Source organism: Glandiceps talaboti, chromosome 23 (genome assembly GCF_964340395.1).
Source record: "Glandiceps talaboti chromosome 23, keGlaTala1.1, whole genome shotgun sequence".
Classification (NCBI taxonomy): Eukaryota; Metazoa; Hemichordata; class Enteropneusta; family Spengelidae; genus Glandiceps; species Glandiceps talaboti.
In genome coordinates, this window is record NC_135571.1 from 14371046 (window position 1) to 14396597 (window position 25552).

The following is a 25552-nucleotide window of genomic DNA, read 5'->3' on the forward strand; positions in this document are numbered from 1 at the left end:
CAAGGTATGTAACCATGGTAACTATCTTATAGTAAATATAGAGCTGACAAGGTATGTAACCATGGTAACTATATTGTAGTAAATATAATAGAGCTAACAAGGTATGTAACCATGGTGACTGTATAGTTAGATGTTGTTCCTCAATATTTTCCTTCATCGAGCTGAGAAAAATACAAGTGACCTAAGGGGCCTTGTCACTATGAGTTGCTATATGATAAACCCATAAGTCATGAGTATTGTGTGGCTGAATGAAGACATATATTATAGAATAATATAAGTATGCCTCATAATTTTAATATGAAAAATTGGGGAAAACAATGGAAATTTTATTTATATTTCAAACACTGCAAAAACAGTGACATTGACACAGGTTGGCATGACTAAGAACAACCAGGGTATATAAACCATATTTTCTGTTCAAAGACAACATTTTGGCTTGTGCATAGTATAATATCTGCAAAAACAGTGACATAGACACAGGTTGTCATGACTAAGAATAACCAGGGTATATAATCCATATTTTCTGTTCAAAGACAATAACATGGCTTGAGTGTGGTATATTTATTTTGGTTCTAACCTTCCAAGGAGGAGTATGATTTTTTTTTCTCTTTCTGCCTCACAAGATGTTCATTTCCAAAAAAACATACAAAACACCTTACATTGTATAATTATCAGAAATACTTTGAAAATTTATTTAAAATTATTAAGTTATTAGCATTATCAAAATGTATAATAACTGGATAGAACTGATAGGTGAAGCTATTATCGCCAGTATTCCCAAAATAGTAATTCTACAAGATACTCTCACAGTTTGGCAAGCTATTAGTCAGATAACAAATCAATACATAACTACCACCATATCAAATATCACTCCACAGAAAACAGATTAATAACTCTTTGAATTAAACTAAAAATGCTATCATAAAGTTATTAGCTTTCAAAATATGATAATAGGGTACAGTAAGTTAGGCCGACACTTCCTGCTAATGTTAAATAGCACCCCCTAGTGGCCAAACTGTGCAATCTTTTGTCTTTTTTTATAATGTGCATATGATGTCATTGCGCTGTGTAGTGTAGTCATCTGTGGAACTACAGTATGTGTAACCTAGCTGTCTGTTTGATTCTTTGATAGCTGATTGGTGGACTTGCTGATGAAAAAGACCGCTGGGCTGAATCTGTCAAGGAACTGGAGAAGATAATTGATAATATTGTGGGCAATGTGATCCTAGCAGCTGGCTATGTCTCCTACCTGGGACCATTCACTGTAAGTATCACATACACTCGCTTGAAGTATTAGATACACATACCTATATTTTGCACAGGGGGTTACACACCTAGTACTGTATACCTATATTTTGTACAGGGGGTTACACACCTAGTACTATATACCTATATTTTGCACATTGGGTTACACACCTAGTACTGTATACATATATTTTGCACAGGGGGTTACACACCTAGTACTGTATACCTATATTTTGCACAGGGGTTACACACCTAGTACTGTATACCTATATTTTGCACAGGGGTTACACACCTAGTACTGTATACCTATATTTTGCACAGGCAGTATTACTATAATTATATTGTAAACTGTAATGTATTTATTATACAGGGAGAGTACAGAGGGTTACTAAATGATGAATGGTTTGAGAAATTTGATTCATTCGGTGTACCCTTCACTCCTGGTGGTGATTTCCTGACAACATTGGCCGATGCAGTCAAGATTCGTAGTTGGCAGATTGCTGGTTTACCTAGAGATAACCTGTCAGTAGAGAATGCTGTAATTGTCCAATACTCTCAGAGATGGCCACTATTTATTGATCCACAAGGACAAGCCAATCGCTGGATTAAAACTCTGGTAAGTTTAAATCTTGCTAATCATTGGATTACAGCTAAAATGATGTAGGCTTGGTGTTTCTCTCATGTGACATTACAGCTAAAATGATGCAGGCTTGGTGTTTCACTCATGTGACATGACATTTAATACAGCTAAAATGATGTAGGCTTGGTGTTTCATTCATGTGACATGACATTTAATACAGCTAAAATGATGTAGGCTTGGTGTTTCACCCATGTGACATGACATTTAATACAGCTAAAATGATGTAGGCTTGGTGTTTCACTCATGTGACATGACATTTAATACAGCTAAAATGATGTAGGCTTGGTGTTTCATTCATGTGACATGACATTTAATACAGCTAAAATGATGTAGGCTTGGTGTTTCACTCATGTGACATGACATTTAATACAGCTAAAATGATGTAGGCTTGGTGTTTCTCTCATGTGACATTACAGCTAAAATGATGTAGGCTTGGTGTTTCACTCATGTGACATGACATTTAATACAGCTAAAATGATGTAGGCTTGGTGTTTCACTCATGTGACATGACATTTAATATACACCCTCAAACAACTTCTAATGTGAAAGAAACAATTACATAGGTACCATATACAGTGGGGATGTAGAAGTAGTTAAATTGACATGTTGATTATCAGTTAGAAAATAAACATTTGCAGCAATTAAAATCATCAAGTCCATATGTAATGTTTTCATTAGAAGCCTGTTTTTACTGCACTGTGAAAGAATAGCAATGCTTATCAGTGTTCAATGTGATTGGGCAAAGGATCCTACTGTGTTATGTTGTGTCTCTGTTATTGTTAGTCTAGAGTGACTACTAGTCATTAAACAGAGAGTGAAGGGTAAAATATAAGTAACATTTTATTTGGAAACAAAAATGATGAAAATTGCTTACAACTTACAAGTTACAGATGATGTCCCTTTAATCATTATACAATGGGGTTTTTTTTACACAGGAAAAAGACAATGGTATGGATGTTATCAAGCTGACTGACAGAGATTTCTTAAGAAGTCTGGAGAATGCTGTAAGATTTGGTAAACCATGTTTACTAGAGAACGTTGCTGAAGAACTTGACCCAGCTTTAGAACCCATCCTACTCAGACAGGTCAGTTGTTTGGATCATTCACATTTCTTTAATTATCAAACAAATTGGTCTCCAAGGTGCTATCGTTTTTTAGTGTAATATATACATGTAATGTTACCTCAGAAATAAGCTAATACCAGACTGTTGAAATGTACATATACATGTAATACCAGACTGTTGAAATGTACATATACATGTAATACCAGACTGTTGAAATGTACATATACATGTAATACCAGACTGTTGAAATGTACATACATGTAATACCAAACTGTTGAAATGTACATACATGTAATACCAGACTGTTGAAATGTACATACATGTAATACCAGACTGTTGAAATGTACATACATGTAATACCAGACTGTTGAAATGTACATACATGTACATGTAATACCAGACTGTTGAAATGTACATACATGTACATGTAATACCAGACTGTTGAAATGTACATACATGTAATACCAGACTGTTGAAATGTGCATACATGTAATACCATACTGTTGAAATGTACATACATGTAATACCAGACTGTTGAAATGTACATACATGTAATACCAGACTGTTGAAATGTGCATACATGTAATACCATACTGTTGAAATGTACATACATGTAATACCAGACTGTTGAAATGTACATACATGTAATACCAGACTGTTGAAATGTGCATACATGTAATACCATACTGTTGAAATGTACATACATGTAATACCAGACTGTTGAAATGTACATACATGTAATACCAGACTGTTGAAATGTACATTACATGTAAATTGTAATACTAGACTGTTGAAATGTACATACATGTAATACCAGACTGTTGAAATGTACATACATGTAATACCAAACTGTTGAAATGTACATACATGTAATACCAGACTGTTGAAATGTACACATACATGTAATACCAGACTGTTGAAATGTACATACATGTAATACCAGGGGGAGGTTGTTCTCGTGTATGTGTATGTTGGGTTAATGATTGTAAACCCCAGTAAAGCACAGTGTTGGTATGTACTAGATAGATATAACTAACTGATATTCTTATTACATGTATTATAATTTGTAGACTTTTAAACAACAAGGCAGTACGGTGATCAAACTAGGAGATGCTATCATACCATACCATGATGACTTTAAGTTTTACATCACTACAAAGTTCCCTAACCCTCACTACACACCAGAAGTATCTACTAAAGTGACTGTTGTCAACTTCACACTATCACCCAGGTAAGATCACTGTACATTACCCAGGTAAGATCACTGTACGTTACCCAGGTAAGACCACAGGACAGGGGTCTCCACATTTTACCAGGCAGGGTCTCCACATTTTACCAGGGCAGGGGTCGCCACATTTTACCAGGGCAGGGGTCTCCATATTTTACCAGGGCAGGGGTCTCCATATTTTACCAGGGCAGGGGTCTCCACATGTTAACAGGGCAGGGGTCTCTACATTTTACCAAGGCAGGGGTCTCCACATGTTAACAGGGCAGGGTCTCTACATTTTACCAGGGTAGGGGTCTCCACATTTTACCAGGGCAGGGGTCTCCACATGTTAACAGGGCAGGGGTCTCCACATGTTAACAGGGCAGGGGTCTCCACTGAAATTATTTTATCCTTTCCCTAATACCACACTAAGACTAAACAACAGCACAAATAATAATAAGTTGTATGGTTTAATTTCAGTGGTCTAGAGGATCAAGTATTGTCACGTGTTGTGGCTGAGGAAAGACCTGACTTGGAAGAAGCAAAGAATCAGTTGATCATCAGTAATGCTAAGATGAAGCAAGAACTGAAGGAGATTGAAGACAAGATATTAGAACGTCTTAGTGCATCACAAGGCAGTCCTGTAGATGATGTGGATCTGATAGCTGTCTTAGAAGCATCTAAGATAAAGTCACAAGAAATCAAGGTATAGTACAGTCTTCTATGTTATTTCACAAATGACTATGGTCTCTGTTTGGGGGTTTTTAGGATTTATTTCAAATTTTCAATTTATAAAACAATTTTGTCATAATTGCTTCCTTCTTGAAAAATCAATGTGAAACAAGATATGCCCTTGTTAGTAACTCAATAAATAGCAAAAGATTAATAAATAATGTATGTAAAATGTTTGTTATTGTATGTACAATAAAATTCTTTTACACATTGTTTAGCATTTTGCAATGTATTCTGTTACAAACACAGACTTGGTCTATGTTGTTTCACATTAATTTCTCAAGTAGAAAGCCACGATGATAAAATTGCTTTAGAGATATTAAAAATCCAAAATAAATACCCAATCCTCATTCATATAGCTAAAGAATATTGCAATATATCCCTAAACAATTTGTGTTTCATAGTAGTGAAAAACTAATTCAAACTGACAGTCAGCCTCTGATGGTCTATAATTCTCTTCATCTTGTCCGTGATATTTCTAAACCTCACGGTCAAGTTGAAGGGGTTCAGTAGCCGTGGACAAATGTGTTGTATGAGTCTGTGTTCATGTAAACATTGCCTTGATATCTTGTGATAACTCATCCCTTGTTGATATTTTCAGGCCAAAGTCACTGTAGCTGAAGAGACAGAGAAAGAGATTGATGTTACAAGAAGTAAATACATACCAGTAGCTGTCAGGACATCCTTACTGTTCTTCTGTACAACAGATCTAGCTAATGTAGATCCCATGTACCAATACTCTCTAGAATGGTTTATTGGTTTATTTATGTCTGGTATTGCCAACTCAGAGAGAGCAGGTAAATATTATGAAACCAATGTACTAACATTTATAGTTGTACACATTCAAACACAAAATATAGGCTTTATTGCTGGTATTGCCAACTCAGAGAGAGCAGGTAATTTCTATGAATATAATGTACTAACACTTATAGTTGTACCCATTCAAACACAAAATATAGGCTTTTTACCCAGATTGTTCTACACTATGACAATCTGTTTGTGTTTTTTCTTATATTTGTATTAATTTGAAGATTTTTTTCTTCTCTTTTCTTTTCCCCAGACAAAGTTGAAGAGCGTATTAAACATATCAATGATTACTTTACATTCAGTCTGTATAGTAATGTATGTAGGAGTCTGTTTGAAAAACATAAACTTATGTTTGCCTTCCTGGTGTCTATACGTATATTGATGAATGAAGGAAAGATCAACATGGTAAGTACATACTATTATAAAATATATCATATTATACCTGGTCCAGTATATTGATGGTGCAAATCAAGACATCTGATTGGTCAAAACTTAAAACTAACCATGGTGAAATAATGATATACCACAGTTGGCATGCATCCAAGTGGCCCTGAATAGGAATAGTATATTGATATTTGACATTCAGCCAATGTTGTCTCCAACCATCATGGCCGTAATAGCCATACTGTCGATCACCATGGTGACCGCTGTCTTCCAGATGTCTCCAACCATTATGGCCATCATAGCCATACTGTCAATCACCATGCCAACCACTGTCTTCCATAGATTGGAGAAATGAATGAGGACAATGACAGATAGATCTAATTTAAATATTAGGCAATTATGGGTTTTTATCAACTTTATTATTGACTTGTAGGATGAATGGAGGTTTTTATTGGGTGGTGGTACTAGTACACCAGAAGACTTACCTAACCCTGCATCTGATTGGCTGTCAGAAAGATCATGGAAAGATATGCTTACTTTGTCTGGATTGGTAAGTTTTTTAATATTTATGTCAACTTGGTATCACACACTAATATTACCCTGTCCATAAATTCCTGTTTATGTCAACATAAAATCTTATCACATAGTAAAATCAACTAGTAACATGTTATCACACACTTGTAACAAATATTATTATTGCCCTGTTCACATATCCCCCTAGAATATAATTTTTACAAAGCTGTTATTCTGTATTATTACCCTGCCACATATTACCCCAGAATATAATTTTTACAAAGCTGTTATTCTGTATTATTACCCTGCCACATATTACCCTAGAATATAATTTTTACAAAGCTGTTATTCTGTATTATTTCCCTGTCCACATATTACCCTATTGTTAGAAAGTCATTATTCTGTATTATTGCCCTGTCCACATATTACCCTATTGTTAGAAAGTCATTATTTTGTGTTATAACCCTGTCCACATATTTCCCTAGAATATATTGTTATAGTCATTATTTTGTATTATTGCCCTGTCCACATATTACCGTACTAAATCACAAATAATCAATCATTTTTCGAGTATATCATATTACAAACAACAAAATTGATAAATTAATACATACTTAGTTATATATTTCTCCACTAACAGTTTTCTTTCCAGTGTGCTAACTGTACTACAGCAAATACTTGTCTGTGTGTGTGTGTGTGTGTGTGTGTGTCTGTGTGTGTGTGTGTGTGTCTGTGTGTGTGTGTGTGTGTGTCTTTGTCTTTGTGCCTGTATCCATGCATGTCTAGTCTAGTTTCCTATACATATTATGACCCCCTACTGTCATCTCCACAGTATAGTCAAATTGGCACAGCATGCAGCATTCCTTTCTTTCCCCTGACAGTAATAGTTTACTGGTAATGGAGTGATGATATAAACATGATGTTAAATTTATCTGTTTGACTATACGTGGAGAGGATAGTGATCATACATTATCAGGTCAAGGATTAGACTAATGCATGTCTGTGTGCATCAATGTTATGTCTTTGTCAGATATTGCTTCCCACAAGATACACCAATACAGGCTACTAATGTCATATCATATTTTGTATTAAGCATACATAAATGTGATTTATTTTAACTCTTCGTCATCACATAAACTTTGTATTTTTTTTTGTACAACTCTGTTCTTACTCTGTCTTGTACTTACTTCTACCAGCGAGAAATCGTGAAGAAAGGAGATGATGGTCAAAGTGCCAAACCAGTGAGTTACTTACAAATCACAGCTGGCTGTCACCATCATCATTATCATAAATTTGTCCAAAAATTCTCTTTTTAAATCCCACCTGACCCCTTACTTAAATCCCAGAGCTTTATACTTTTCACATCACCATGGTAACTCATTCTATCCTTTGTAACCATTAAAGAGACACAGTCTGTAATCTTACTGTCTTAAATTTCATAAATATAATTATTATTCTAAGTATTAAAACATGTTGAATATGTCCAGCAACTAGTAGAGTTCTAAACCACTAATTTGTACTTGACATTAAAATGTTATTTATGACATCATTTCTTGGGAACCAATAAATTTGCAAAACACCTAAGTTTCAGATTCTAATCCTCTTTATTTTGTATGAAACCATTATCTATTACACTGTACGGACTCAGATTTGTTCCTGATTAAGTTTGTTTTTTTTTTAGTCAAAAACAGGGTCTTAGTTACAGACAGTATCACTGTAATACAAAACATCAAAACTCAGATTTATATGATTACATTCCATCTAGCACACAGTACTAGTTATAATAAAAATTGATACATTGGTGAAATTTCAGTCAAAAATAAACCCCCTCTACAATGAAATTTTATGTAAATTGAGTGAGTTTGTTTTGCTATTTCATTCACATATAAAACATTGCAATAAAATAAATTGTTTGCCATGATAGAAATAGACAATGTGATATCATTTTTTATTTACCGGTACTAGATATTTCAGATAACCACTTGTACCACCTCAATCACCAGTAAAAACAAGAAGATGTGAAAAATAGAAAAATAGATCAAAATAAAATTGAAATAGATAAAATCACACTTAACTATTTCATTCATCTCATTCTCACCATCATAAACTTATTCTATGTAACTAAATGTAAGATATGTCATGTCGCTCAGATCTGCCCTCACTGGTCTGCTCTAAAAGAGGTTGACCAATGTGAGGGTGATGTGCAGCAGCATATCTTATGTGGCAGCATACCTTATATGGCAACATACCTTATATGGCAGCATACCTTACAGATTACCCTATCCCTTCCCTTATTTAAATCCCCCAATAACACATTGCCATGGTAACTCATCTTTCATTTGCATTTTTCTAAGGTAATGGTGATAATATGTAACTTTTTGACACAGCATTGATAAATAAAGTGTATTAATGTCTGATTTGATTGTTTAAAAGCTAACAGCATTATTCAGTAATTGTTGATTTGAATGATTGCCTTGCATGGTGTGTAATCATCCACCAGTCCATGCAACATTTTCAATATTACATGCATGTCAGCTCAATGGGTATCATAACAAAGTATATACTATGGGTTGAGTAAAGTCACACTATGTAAACTAGTCATGCTAATAACTTATTCTAGTTTGTTTATCAGAATAGTTACTATGTTGTATCAGGTAGCCAATGTCTAGACTAAATTACACACCATCATATCAATACAGCATGGCAACTTGCTGGCTACTGCATTATCATGACATAATCCTGGCAACAGTTTTACCATGACAACTTACCATAGCTTTGGTGTTGTCATGGCAACCTTCTGGCTACAGTCTTTGCACTAACAACTCTATATCTTCAGCATTTCCATGACAACTTACCACATAGTCATGGAAACCACAAATTACAGTATTTCCATGACTACACGTACTTACTAGTTACAACATTGTCATGGCAACCTTCTGGCCACAGTCTTTTGCAATAGCTACTCCCTATCTTCAGCATTTCCATGACAACCTTTACAGCATTTCCATGATAATGTAAAGCATTGCCATGGAAACCTCTTAGTTACAGTATTTCCATGACTACTTACTATTTACAGTATTGCCATGGCAACATACTAACTACAGTCTTTGCTATATAGCGACTTCCTAGCTTCATCATTGCTAATGGTAAATTCGAGTGTTACATTACAAGCTAGCATGTACAGTATGGCTACTAATTGAAATATTCTTACAGCATGGCAAGATGCAGAAACCCACACTGTTGTGAATACCGCTATGTATATAGTCACATTACTAGCGTATATATATATAACACTATGCTTTACTTGGCTTACAGCAGCTGCCGATATCTATCAATGAATAAATATAATATCTATATACAGTCACTTCGTGATAGAGGAACTGTTGGCTTCATCACCATCAATGTCACATATATCAAATACAACAATTTATCTGCAATATATACTTCACCACATACATATCATATAATACCTCAATATCATATCATGTGATTAATTGCTGCTTTGTCATTGGCTACTACATCCTTATGACAATGGTTGCCATAGATACCATTCACCAATCAAAATTAGTCTGATAAACATATAACAGGAAATCATTAAATACATCTGAATTTTTTTCAAGTTTAAGTTTAAGACTTATATATTGTTTTTTACTTTTTACAGCAAGTGTTTGGAAACTTTGCTAGGGAGTTTAAAGACCACCTAGAAGGATTTAAAAGAATCTTTGATAGTTTAGATCCACACCGTGAACCTATGCCAGGCCACTGGAATGAAGATCTAGATGATTTTCAGAAGGTGGTAGCCCTACGATGTATCAGAGCTGATAAAGTCACTAATGCTATGCAGGTATGTAATGATGAAAACAAGTACTATGATATACTGTGTTTGTTACATTATTGTATTGTGATATACTGTGTTTGTTACATTATTGTATTGTGATATACTGTGTTTGTTACATTATTGTATTGTGATATACTGTGTTTGTTACATTATTGTATTGTGATATACTGTGTTTGTTACATTATTGTATTGTGATATACTGTGTTTGTTACATTATTGTATTGTGATATACTGTGTTTGTTACATTATTGTATTGTGATATACTGTGTTTGTTACATTATTGTATTGTGATATACTGTGTTTGTTACATTATTGTATTGTGATATACTGTGTTTGTTACATTATTGTATTGTGATATACTGTGTTTGTTACATTATTGTATTGTGATATACTGTGTTTGTTACATTATTGTATTGTGATATACTGTGTTTGTTACATTATTGTATTGTGATATACTGTGTTTGTTACATTATTGTATTGTGATATACTGTGTTTGTTACATTATTGTATTGTGATATACTGTGTTTGTTACATTATTGTATTGTGATATACTGTGTTTGTTACATTATTGTATTGTGTCAGAGCTGATAAAGTTTCATAATAACATTTAGTACATTGTATAATCAAATACATTACGGTTTCTACACTGCTATACCGTGTATGCATACTGTATATTACACTCAATGTGTTAACATTGTTGCAAGTATGCATTTGTGTGTATATGTATGTATATGTGTGTGTGTGTGTGTGTGTGTGTGTGTGTGTGTGTGTGCATGTGCATACATACATGCTTGTGTCTGTGTGCCTGTGAATTTGTGTGTGTACAGTGTGTTTTTATTTGTTTTTGTCAATATATATATATATATATGGTATGATTTTAAAATTTGATACTAGGTATGTTTAATATGTGAATAGTTGAATACTATTATATGTTATGTTTTATTTGTTTGTAGGACTACGTTGCTAACAATCTTGGTCAGAGATTCATAGAGCCACAGACAGCAGATCTAGCCATAGCTTTCAAAGACTCCTCATCTACAACACCACTGATCTTTGTCTTGTCAGCAGGAACAGATCCTGCTGCTGATTTGTACAAATTTGCAGAAGAAATGAGATTTGCCAAGAAACTAAGTTCAATCTCTCTTGGACAAGGCCAGGTAAGATGTTAACTTTAGTTATAGCGCCCTCTTTGACAAAGAGAGGTAAAGTGTAACATTAGTTATAGTGCCCTCTTGGACTAAGAGAGGTAAAGTATAACATTAGTTATAGCGACCCTCTTTGACAAAGAGAGGTAAAGTGTAACATTAGTTATAGCGCCCTCTTGGACTAAGAGAGGTAAAGTATAACATTAGTTATAGCGACCCTCTTTGACAAAGAGAGGTAAAGTGTAACATTAGTTATAGCGCCCTCTTTGACAAAGAGAGGTAAAGTGTAACATTAGTTATAGCATCCTTTTTGACAAAACGAGGTAAAGTGTAACTTAAGTTATAGCGCCCTCTTGGACTAAGAGAGGTAAAGTATAACATTAGTTATAGCGCCCTCTTGGACTAGGCGAAACAAATTGTAACTTTAGTTATAGCATCCTTTTTGACCACACAAGGTAAAGTGTAACTTAAGTTATAGCGCCCTCTTGGACTAAGAGAGGTAAAGTGTAACTTAAGTTATAGCGCCCTCTTTGACAAAGAGAGGTAAAGTGTAACTTAAGTTATAGTAAGAGAGGTAAAGTGTAACTTAAGTTATAGCACCCTCTTGGACTAAGAGAGGTAAAGTGTAACATTAGTTAAAGCACCCTCTTGTTTTAACTTAGTTATAGCAAACACTAAGACAAGAAACTGTAAAGTGTAAGCTTAGTTTAATACCACCTTTGACGAAAACCTTAAATTGTCACCTTTGTTACAGCACATTTAGTTCATGATTTATTTCATTTAGTATATAATACATATTGTTTATTTGTAAACATAGGGACCCCGTGCTGAAGCTATGATGCGTAGTGCCATGTAATACATATTGTTTATTTGTAAACATAGGGACCCCGTGCTGAAGCTATGATGCGTAGTGCCATGTAATACATATTGTTTATTTGTAAACATAGGGACCCCGTGCTGAAGCTATGATGCGTAGTGCCATGTAATACATATTGTTTATTTGTAAACATAGGGACCCCGTGCTGAAGCTATGATGCGTAGTGCCATGTAATACATATTGTTTATTTGTAAACATAGGGACCCCGTGCTGAAGCTATGATGCGTAGTGCCATGTAATACATATTGTTTATTTGTAAACATAGGGACCCCGTGCTGAAGCTATGATGCGTAGTGCCATGTAATACATATTGTTTATTTGTAAACATAGGGACCCCGTGCTGAAGCTATGATGCGTAGTGCCATGTAATACATATTGTTTATTTGTAAACATAGGGACCCCGTGCTGAAGCTATGATGTGTAGTGCCATGTAATACATATTGTTTATTTGTAAACATAGGGACCCCGTGCTGAAGCCATGATGTGTAGTGCCATATAATACATATTGTTTATTTGTAAACATAGGGACCCCGTGCTGAAGCTATGATGCGTAGTGCCATGTAATACATATTGTTTATTTGTAAACATAGGGACCCCGTGCTGAAGCTATGATGTGTAGTGCCATGTAATACATATTGTTTATTTGTAAACATAGGGACCCCGTGCTGAAGCTATGATGCGTAGTGCCATGTAATACATATTGTTTATTTGTAAACATAGGGACCCCGTGCTGAAGCTATGATGTGTAGTGCCATATAATACATATTGTTTATTTGTAAACATAGGGACCCCGTGCTGAAGCTATGATGCGTAGTGCCATGTAATACATATTGTTTATTTGTAAACATAGGGACCCCGTGCTGAAGCTATGATGCGTAGTGCCATGGATCGTGGTAAATGGGTATTCTTTCAGAATTGCCATCTCTCACCTAGTTGGATGCCAACATTGGAAAGATTGATTGAGAATATTGACCCCGACAAGGTATGTCTCTACACCACTTCTCCCCACCCCACCCCACCCACACCACCCACCCACATATACACACACACAATGCATCCACAAAAATTAACAGACAATATATAAGTGCACTCATACACACAACACACATTACATACATTTTAAACATTCAATAAATCTTATCGATAATTCAAGTTTACAAATCTATCCCCAGCTAGGGGGTCAAACACAACTTAGTATGCATACTACACTAGTTTCAGACATAACTTTAGTAAGCATATTTCACTATTTTCTGACTCCCGACATCCAATTTTTTATCCATTTCAATATATTTACTTTTGTGAAATATAGGGATGAATGTTTATTTTTTGGGGGATAATAAAACATGTTGACAATCAACCAAACAATTACAGTGTTTATATCCTATATATTGACAGGTTCATCGTGATTTCCGTCTATGGTTAACCAGTATGCCAAGTCCTAAGTTCCCTGTACCAGTTTTACAGAATGGAGCTAAGATGACAATGGAACCACCTAAAGGCATCAAAGCTAATTTACTTCAGTCCTACAGTAGTTATAATGATGATTTACTCAACTCTACTGGTGAAAAGGTATGTATTGTATTAGGATACATAAGGGGAGGGTATGTTATACTTTTGTCTGTGTGTGTGTCTGTGTGTGTGTGTCCATCTGTCTGTCTGTCTGTCTGTCTGTCTAGGAAAACAGACTAGGAAACTATTACAGCAATTCCATTGTGCATCATGATCATTGTACTGCAGCGCCATTGGCAGCATCATGCTTGTTGTGATATGTTTGTTTGTAGAGCCATCAACTATAATTTATTTGTTTGCTGTTTCTCTCCTTGTCTTTCTTTCAGACACATGAATTCAAATCTCTTATGCTGTCTCTAGCATTCTTCCATGCTGTCACTCTCGAAAGAAGAAAGTTTGGCCCTCTGGGTTTCAATATTCCATATGAGTTCACTACTGGAGATTTACGTATCTGTGTCAGTCAGCTCAAAATGTTCCTGGTAGAATATGCAGAAACACCATATAAGGTATGTTAAATATGCAGAAACACCATATAAGGTATGTTAAATATGCAGAAACACCATATAAGGTATGTTAAATATGCAGAAACACCATATAAGGTATTAGAATATGCAGAAACACCATATAAGGTATGTAGAATATGCAGAAACACCATATAAGGTACATAGAATATGCAGAAACACCATATAAGGTAGAATATGCAGAAACACCATATAAGGTATGTAAAATATGCAGAAACACCATATAAGGTATGTTAAATATGCAGAAACACCATATAAGGTATGTTAAATATGCACAAACACCATATAAGGTATGTTAAATATGCAGAAACACCATATGAGGTATTAGAATATGCAGAAACACCATATAAGGTATGTAGAATATGCAGAAACACCATATAAGGTGCATAGAATATGCAGAAACACCATATAAGGTAGAATATGCAGAAACACCATATAAGGTATGTAAAATATGCAGAAACACCATATAAGGTATGTAGGATATACAGAAACACCATATAAGGTATGTAGGATATGCAGAAACATCATATAGAATGTGTAAAAACACCATATAAGGTAATAATATGTAAACACACCATATGAGGTATTAGAATATGTAGGGTCACCACAGAAGGTATGTAGAAACACCATATAAGGTATGTAGAAACACCATATAAGGTATGTAGAAACACCATATAAGGTATGTAGAAACCTATATAAGGTATGGATAATATTAATAGTGTTGTTGTATTTGATTTCAGGTGTTAAAGTACACAGCTGGTCATATCAACTATGGTGGACGTGTAACTGATGATTGGGATAGACGTTGTATTATGAATATACTCAACGATTTCTATAGTTCTATAGTCTTAGAAGAAGAACATCCTTACTCTGAGTCTGGAATCTACAAACAAATACCTACTGCCATGGACCATAATGTAAGCTAACACAGTGTTTGAACAAAAATGTTGATCAGTTTGGTAGATTAGATGATTTGCAAAGATTATAACACATAACAATCAGTTCAAACTTTTTAGCATTGTGTTTTCAATCTGTCTTGGTTGACAATCCTCATCAGAATGACAAATTCCATAGTTACAGCTGACCACTAGGTGGCAGTATAATCTGTCTTGGTTGACAATCCTGACAAATTCCATAGTTACAGCTGACCACTAGGTGGCAGTATAATCTGTCTTGGTTGACAATCCTGACAAATTCCATAGTTACAGCTGACCACTAGGTGGCAGTATAATCTGTCTTGGTTGACAATCCTCATCAGAATGACAAATTCCATAGTTACAGCTGACCACTAGGTGGCAGTATAATCTGTCTTGGTTGACAATCCTCATCAGAATGACAAATTCCATATTTACAGCTGACCACTAGGTGGCGGTATAATCAGCCAATTGTATATATTAGGTGGAAACACAGTGTTTATTTCCATGTCTACAACATATACATGCCATCTATGTGTCAAGCAGTGTTAAAGGCCTATACTTCAATCCTAAGTCACCACATTAGTGTTATCTTAATAAAGGATTACATGGAATTGTTCTTTTGTTCTTGTCTACCCTCTTCTATAATTCTGCCAAACAACTGTCTTTCATACCTAGATTTCAATCTTAATCTAAAGTGGGCCTTTAAATGGATATAAACCAAGTGTATACACTTTGTGGACATCATATTTAATAATATTGTCATTTACTATAGGGTTACCTGGCATACATACGTAGCTTACCTATCAATGATACGCCAGAAATCTTTGGTCTCCATGACAACGCCAACATCACTTTTGCTCAGAATGAGACGTTTGGTTTGTTGAGTGCATTGGTACAATTACAGCCCAAGACTGGAGGCAGTGGTGGAGGGGCTACCAGTGAAGAGGTAAGTACACTGACACTATCATTTCTATATTACCACTTGAGGCCTAATAAAAAAAATTCTTTAGTTCCAGTAAACTGACCCCACCTACTTTTTCACACCAACCCTAAACTTTTTTTTTACATATTCAAGAAAAAAAACAATAACATCGCAAAAATTGTGGTCTCGCAAGAAATAGTGGCTGCGGAATCTGACATCAACTTAAAAAGACAATATAAAACTATTCTTCCAATCTGTAATGACTGTACATCTGATGAGAAGAAACCAATAACACAAGAGACCATATGGAAAACAATGGAAATCATATCTACCTGAACTAGACACTTACATATGAAAAAAACAAACACATTTAAAACAATAAAATAAAAAATCTACCTACCCCACCTGTTGTAAAATTGAGTGTAATTGGAACCATACAATTATTTTTGTTAGGCCTTAACCGCAATGTAGATAGTACAATATTGATTTCACACTTTTAGTTATTGACAGTATTAATAGTATTTAAAACTTTTAACAATTGACAAGTTCAGGATAAACTTTCACTTACCATTGGAAACTAAGAAAAGTGACAGTTATGACATGATAATACACAAAATGTTTTGTACAATCATAAACTTAGTACATGTGGTAGGTATGGATTGATTGACATTAGTACATGTACATTGTAAGGTAGTGTTTAGTAGTTACTTTATTGCTGACATTGTAATATTTGTCACAGGTGATTGAGGAAACTGCCAAGTTTATATTATCTAAAGTGCCAGGTGAAATAGACCTTGCTATGGTAATACGTAAACATCCTGTCAGATATGAAGAGTCTATGAACACTGTACTCATACAAGAAGTTATCAGGTATGTTGATATTTACATATCATTAGTATGGACTTGTTCCTCTGATCTTACTCTGTTTGGTATCCAGAGTAAATGCCTCTTTAATCTGATTGGATAGCTTGTTGTCCACGACAACTGACTGTTTACTCTGATTGGATAGCTTGTTACTCTGGTAGGATTTGTTAACATTGATGACATTTGTACTTGCTATAATTGACAAATTAGAGAGTGATGGTATTTTCTAATTCTATTACAGGTACAATCGTTTGTTGACAGTAATTCACCGATCATTACGTGATATATTGAAAGCTCTCAAAGGTTTGGTGGTGTTATCCCAAGAGTTGGAAACCATGGGTAACAGTTTATACATTAACCAAGTACCAACCATGTGGGCTAACAAGGTAATTCATTCATAGCTTCTAAATGTTTGTACTTTAAAAAAAAACTACTTGTGAGAAGAAAGCTGATAATTACTGGTAATGTGTACTTACATGGCGTCCTGTTACAATCAACTATGTTCTTAAAGTTTGACAAACTTCAGTTTAGTTGTCATAACTACAAATTCAGTTTCATTGTCATAACTATAAAGTCAGTTTTGTTGTCATAACTACTATTGTCATGGTTACAGGCCTACCCATCACTCAAACCTCTTGCATCTTGGGTTAGTGACTTAGTTGAAAGAATGGATTTTATCCAACACTGGATAGAGAATGGAATTCCAAGTGTCTTCTGGATATCTGGATTCTTCTTCCCTCAAGCTTTCCTGACAGGAACTCTACAGAACTATGCCAGAAAAGAAGTTATCTCCATAGACACCATTTCCTTTGATTTCCAGGTATGTCTTTGTTTGTATGAATTCATAACAATGTCAGAGATTTATGTCAGAACCATGTATTTATTTATTACTTTGTGGTAATGTTTATATTATTGTTATCCCCTAGCCAAATTTGCATGTCATTTAAAAGTTTTTTAATACATTTTTTTGCCTCAGAAATAAAACTTAAACTTGTTCTCTAACTTTGTTCATAAAACCTTCAATATATATATATACACAACAAAGGTGTCAATGCAGTCTTTGAAATAGGGAACAAACCAATCTAAACTATATCAGATTCCATATTATACAATCTTTGAAATAGGGAACAAACCAATCTAAACTATATCAGATTCCATATTATACAATCTTTGAAATAGAGAACAAATCAATCTTAACTATATCAGATTCCATATTATACAATCTTTGAAATAGGGAACAAATCAATCTAAACTATATCAGATTCCATATTATACAATCTTTGAAATAGGGAACAAACCAATCTAAACTATATCAGATTCCATATTATACAATCTTTGAAATAGGGAACAAACCAATCTAAACTATATCAGATTCCATATTATACAATCTTTGAAATAGGGAACAAACCAATCTAAACTATATCAGATTCCATATTATACAATCTTTGAAATAGGGAACAAACCAATCTAAACTATATCAGATTCCATATTATACAGTCTTTGAAATAGGGAACAAACCAATCTAAACTATATCAGATTCCATATTATACAATCTTTGAAATAGGGAACAAACCAATCTAAACTATATCAGATTCCATATTATACAATCTTTGAAATAGGGAACAAACCAATCTAAACTATATCAGATTCCATATTATACAATCTTTGAAATAGGGAACAAACCAATCTAAACTATATCAGATTCCATATTATACAATCTTTGAAATAGGGAACAAACCAATCTAAACTATATCAGATTCCATATTATACAATCTATGAAATAGGGAACAAATCAATCTAAGCTATATCAGATTCCATATTATACAATCTGTCTAGACCAGGTTTTCCGTTGTTTTTTCCAAATGGTCTCTATGTTATTGGTTTCTTCCCATCAGATGTACAGCCATTACACATTGGAAGAACAGTTTTATATTACCTTTTTAAGTTGATGTCAGTTTTTGCATCCACTATTTCATCACAATGTTCACAATTTATTTTATTTTTCTCAAATACATTTTTTTAAAGTTTAGGATCGGCATAAAAAACTAGGTTGGGTCGGGTAACCAGAACCAAACTATTTTTTTTAAAGCCTGATCTGAGATACCTTGATTTCTAAACTTAATGTCATTGAGGCACATTTTCTGATGATGAAAAGTTACTAATTTATGAGATACATAAATAGATATGTAAGGGTTCATAAGAAATGTTTTCAGTATGTTTCAAAAATTTAGAAGACATCTTTTCTTATATCCATTATGTAGCATGGGATCTTTACTGAATTTGATCTCTATAACTGTTCTAATATTACATTGATACAGTTAAGAAAAGTTGACCAAACTAAGAATTTAGAGAAAGTAAACTAACAATAGACCATAGATGACATCATTAAATAGGAATTTTAAATAATGCAAAGTTTTAATATGGCCATATGGATGACAAATCCGTCTTAATTTTGAATTTTCTATTCATACACCAACTTTACTATGTTTTCCTACTTGTGTAAAAGCCAATGTGAAACAACATATATTAAACTCTTGTAAATTGCAAAACATTAAAAAAACGATGTGTAAAGTATTTGTTATCATAAGTGTAATAACACACTTTTTACACACTTCTTAGCTGTTTATAATTAATTGAATTACAAACACAGACTTGAGGTGATGCTGTTCCATATTGTATATTCAAGTAGAAAAACATAGTAATGTGTCTTAAGAATTCAAAATCCAAAATAAATAATCAATTTGTCAGTCCATATGGTCACTTTAAGATTGAGTAAGATGTCATGCATGTATTGTTTTATTTAGATTGTCAACTTATATTAGAAACTTACTTTACATTTTAATGTCTGTTGTCACTAACCATTGTTTGTTGTTTTTATATTTTACTTACAACTTTGGTGTGTGTTTGTATGACCTTTGACCTTATACATATCTTGTGCTTGTTGTGACCTACTGTGTGCATGAAATCCTAACATACAATATGTGTGTGTACTTGTAATATGCAGATAATGAAACAGGTAGGTCAAATACACCATTGATTCATATACAGTGTATGGCTATATGCTACATTAACCATCTAAACTAACCTTCACAACTACTAATAACATACTATATGTTACTACTATGTACTGCAATGACTAACAATTTAGTATAGTAGTATTAAACACGGTTACTGAATATCATCGGCAAAATACATGGAACAATAAATGTTTCCCTTATTAACATTCCAATGTTTCCCCACCAGGACCCACCATTGTCTAGAACCCAGCCATCATTACCTCAAATTACCCATTGTCTGCCATAGTAGTTACTACCTAGAACACATCATTACCCCAAATTACCCATTGTCTGCCATAGTAGTTACTACCTAGAACCCAGCCATCATTACCTCAAATTACCCATTGTCTGCCATAGTAGTTACTACCTAGAACACACCATTACCCCAAATTACCCATTGTCTGCCATAGTAGTTACTACCTAGAACACACCATTACCTCAAATTACCCATTGTCTGCCATAGTAGTTACTACCTAGAACACACCATTACCCCAAATTATTCATTTCTGTCATGAAGGTAATACTATAGTCTAGAGGCTATCTGTTGAGTTTGACTTTCAATTGAGAATTCAAATTTAATCTTGAGATTCAAACCCAATGGATAGACTCTAGACTATGATGGTAACTGGTATTACTATAATGTATACAATGCATATATCAGATTACTATAATGTATACAATGTATATATCAGAATACTATAATGTATACTATGTATATATCAGAATACTATAAAATATACAATGTATATATCAGATTAATATAATGTATACAATGCATATACATATATCAGAATACTATAATGTATACAATGTATATATCAGATTACTATAATGTATACAATGTATATATCAGATTACTATAATGTATACAATGTATATATCAGAATACTATAATGTATACAATGTATATATCAGAATACTATAATGTATACAATGCATATATCAGATTACTATAATGTATACAATGTATATATCAGATTACTATAATGTATACAATGCATATATCAGATTACTATAAAATATACAATGTATATATCAGATTAATATAATGTATACAATGTATATATCAGAATACTATAATGTATACAATGTATATATCAGATTACTATAATGTATACAATGTATATATCAGATTACTATAATGTATACAATGTATATATCAGATTACTATAATGTATACAATGTATATATCAGATTACTATAATGTATACAATGTATATATCAGAATACTATAATGTATACAATGTATATATCAGAATACTATAATGTATACAATGCATATATCAGATTACTATAATGTATACAATGTATATATCAGATTACTATAATGTATACAATGCATATATCAGATTACTATAAAATATACAATGTATATATCAGATTACTATAATGTATACAATGTATATATCAGATTACTATAATGTATACAATGTATATATCAGAATACTATAATGTATATATCAGATTACTATAATGTATACAATGCATATATCAGAATACTATAATGTATACAATGCATATATCAGATTACTATAAAATATACAATGTATATATCAGATTACTATAATGTATTCAATGTATATATCAGATTACTATAATGTATACAATGCATATATCAGATTACTATAATGTATACAATGCATATATCAGAATACTATAATGTATACAATGCATATATCAGATTACTATAAAATATACAATGTATATATCAGATTACTATAATGTATGCAATGTATATATCAGATTACTATAATGTATACAATGCATATATCAGAATACTATAATAATGTATACAATGTATATATCAGATTACTATAATGTATACAATGTATATATCAGATTACTATAATGTATACAATGTATATATCAGATTACTATAATGTATACAATGCATATATCAGATTACTATAATGTATACAATGTCTTCCATGAAGACTTGTTTTTAATACATTGTGACATAGCAACACAGGGGTACCCACACTATATATTTATATTACATGGTGACCTAACAACACAGGGGTACCCACACTATATATTTATATTACAACACAGGGGTACCCACGCTATATATTTATATTACATTGTGACGTAACAACACAGGGGTACCCACACTATATACTTATATTACATGGTGATGTAACAACACAGGGGTACCCACACTATATACTTATATTACATTGTGATGTAACAACACAGGGGTACCCACACTATATACTTATATTACATTGTGATGTAACAACACAGGGGTACCCACACTATATATTTTGTTTGCAATTTTTCTATGTCCAAAGCCATAACTCAGACATGCTTGAACAGATCTCATTCAAAGGTGGTATTAGGACAGTGTTCTTTGACATACATGTGCATATCCATTTTCTTCGTGATACGATCCCCCATATCCGACCCATCCTTTATTGTTGTAGGCATGTTCCATGTCCAACAAGCAGACACAACATATCTAAATGATAGCGGGGACTATGTCATTCTCAATGACTTGTTTTTGATACATTGTGACATAACACAGGGGTACCCACACTATATCCACCTGTATCTCAAATATGCATGCACCAATTTCAACCAAACCTTGTACAAATGTCAGATGCTATAGTCTGCATATACACATTACTTCATTTCACAACCCCACAATAGCAGCAAAATGGCAGCCATATTTGTCATAAATGTTCGCATTTTGGCTGATAACTCTTGACACTAAACAGATAGCGACCCTATTCAAGTGCTTTCGTCATTATCAATGATGACCTTTCTAATGACACACTGACTTTTGACCTTGACCTTCATCTTCAGGAACAAATAACTATGTCTGACATAATGTACAAACTAAAGAACTTGTTGTAGTCACTACATGAAATACTTTTTTTTTTGGGGGGGGGGGGGGTTATGTCTTCCATGAAGACTTGTTGCCATATGAGTCACAAGCAAGTCAAATAAAACAACGTCATATTGGCAAAACCAACATATAAGTTATGCATTGGTACTGAGTGGGATTGATTTGATTACATACTTGTCCCACACTCAGATTGTCAGGACTTGATATTGTCTATGATTTTAAATACCATTACCACAAGTTAGACCAGTATCTGACTTCCTGTGTAGCTAAAGTTGACTTGCTAGCTGTCATGTCTTTCCTTCCACTGTCTAATGCAGGAATACACTTTATCTGTTAACTAGATTATTACTCTTATCAAACAGTAAACTATTTTGAAGCTGGAAAAGATGGGGAAAAAATATGAACATATGTTTGTTCAATAGTCTTTTCTGTATCTGTCTATAAACATTATCCTGATATTATTTCTATTCCTTATTGCTAGGTAATTAAAGATCACTCCACAGAACTCAAGGATCGTCCTGAAAATGGTTGTTTTATTCGTGGTCTGTTTGTGGAAGGTGCCCGTTTTGACATGGAAACCCATAAACTTGGAGAATGTAGACCAAAAGAACTGTATGTTGATATGCCAGTAATGCAGTTAATACCAACAGCTAACAGAGTACAACCTGAAAGTGGTATCTATGAATGCCCAGTGTATAAAACACTTACTAGAGCAGGTAAGATTACACCACCTAGAACTATCTATGAATGCACAGTGTATAAAACACTTACCTAGAACTATTTATGAATGCCCAGTGTATAAAACACTTACCTAGAACTATCTATGAATGCCCAGTGTATAAAACACTTACCTAGAACTATTTATGAATGCCCAGTGTATAAAACACTTACCTAGAACTATCTATGAATGCCCAGTGTATAAAACACTTACCTAGAACTATCTATGAATGCCCAGTGTATAAAACACTTACCTAGAACTATTTATGAATGCCCAGTGTATAAAACACTTACCTAGAACTATCTATGGATGCCCAGTGTATAAAACACTTACCTAGAACTATCTATGGATGCCCAGTGTATAAAACACTTACCTAGAACTATTTATGAATGCCCAGTGTATAAAACACTTACCTAGAACTATCTATGAATGCCCAGTGTATAAAACACTTACCTAGAACTATTTATGAATGCCCAGTGTATAAAACACTTACCTAGAACTATCTATGAATGCCCAGTGTATAAAACACTTACTACAGTAGTTAAGATTCCAACACCTAGAACTTTCATGTGGTCAATTCTTGTTTCCTGAAACAGAACTTTGTCACCTTTTTGTGTTATAAAAATAATAATCAAAGTATATTTCAATAGGAACTTGATATTCTCCAAGTTTGATAGTGTGCTCATGTCTGTTTCTTTCCTCACCTGTATTTTATGTTTATAAATAGTTATTATTAATTGTTGGCAATGACTAACAGATCTCAAAACATTACAAATAACAAATCAGACTGAGAGGGCGCTGTCACCAAATTTGAACAACACACCATAGAGGGCAGTATTCACAATTACTGTGAAATGTTCATTATGGCCTGACATTATATTTATTTGTAACTTCACTCATAATTCTGACTTTGTGTACATAAAGTCATTGAATACCTACTAGTAAAGTAACTAGCAATCTGTTTGCATTAGTAGATACAACTGATACCAAAGATAGTGTCAGCTTGTACAAGTGACCCATGGTGTATAATTACTTTATTGTTTGTATGTATCTTATTGTTTAGAGTGTCTTTGTCTACTTCACCATGTAACAGTAACAGCATGCACACTACTACAATGTACAATAGACTTGCCGTATCATTTCTTGAAGTTCAAACAAAATCCAGTGTCAGTAGCCAAGTGAACTGCTTCTGTCATCATGCTGTTACTGTTTATATTGTGAATTATACCCTTTAGCTGGTCTATTGTATACCTAACCAAAGAGTCCACACTGTGTATGTGATCTTTGTGTGTTATCTTTATTGTGTCTATCTCAACATGAAACCTAGTGATCAGGCTCACTGATCTTGGGCAAGCTTCTCTGAAAAGAAGTGTACTACTTGCTGATTAATCAACTGACCATTGTATTAGCCTCTGTGTGTGTGTGTGTGTGTGTGTGTGTGTGTGTGTGTGTGTCAATAGTTCTATTAGCTATCGTTAGTACAAGCTGAGACATGGTTTACACTCTTAACAACAGCTGTGTAGTATTGATTACTATTCAATCTACCCAGCACTGATTGAATTAATTACTCTAGTTATATCCCATAATACTCCATAAACCCAGCAGTGGGTTTTATTTATTAACAAAATTTCTGTAAATCTTTAGGTTTATATCATTTTACAATAATTTTATCCTGTGTTATAATATGATATATGAATTGTGCATTTATTTTATTCCATCTTTGATGTATTTGACTAATTTCATGA

General features: G+C 33.6%; 1 protein-coding gene across 4 annotated transcripts in view; it reads left to right on the plus strand.

Moving 5' to 3' along the window:
- Positions 1-25552, plus strand: part of LOC144452982 (dynein axonemal heavy chain 1-like) — a 94897-nt gene that overhangs the window by 67431 nt on the left and 1914 nt on the right. For all 4 annotated transcript variants that reach the window (XM_078144229.1, XM_078144230.1, XM_078144232.1 and 1 more), the window contains 22 exons: positions 1-4; positions 1133-1264; positions 1616-1861; positions 2821-2970; positions 4020-4180; positions 4637-4862; positions 5490-5685; positions 5949-6100; positions 6513-6629; positions 7789-7833; positions 10254-10436; positions 11384-11587; positions 13303-13434; positions 13848-14021; positions 14288-14467; positions 15223-15399; positions 16172-16345; positions 17061-17191; positions 17427-17571; positions 17799-18005; positions 20190-20201; positions 23571-23805. The exon at positions 1-4 is cut by the window's left edge and continues 188 nt beyond it. In XM_078144229.1, coding sequence (XP_078000355.1) covers positions 1-4; positions 1133-1264; positions 1616-1861; positions 2821-2970; positions 4020-4180; positions 4637-4862; positions 5490-5685; positions 5949-6100; positions 6513-6629; positions 7789-7833; positions 10254-10436; positions 11384-11587; positions 13303-13434; positions 13848-14021; positions 14288-14467; positions 15223-15399; positions 16172-16345; positions 17061-17191; positions 17427-17571; positions 17799-18005; positions 20190-20201; positions 23571-23805 — 3383 coding nt within the window. The remainder of the gene's footprint in view (positions 5-1132; positions 1265-1615; positions 1862-2820; positions 2971-4019; positions 4181-4636; positions 4863-5489; positions 5686-5948; positions 6101-6512; positions 6630-7788; positions 7834-10253; positions 10437-11383; positions 11588-13302; positions 13435-13847; positions 14022-14287; positions 14468-15222; positions 15400-16171; positions 16346-17060; positions 17192-17426; positions 17572-17798; positions 18006-20189; positions 20202-23570; positions 23806-25552) is intronic.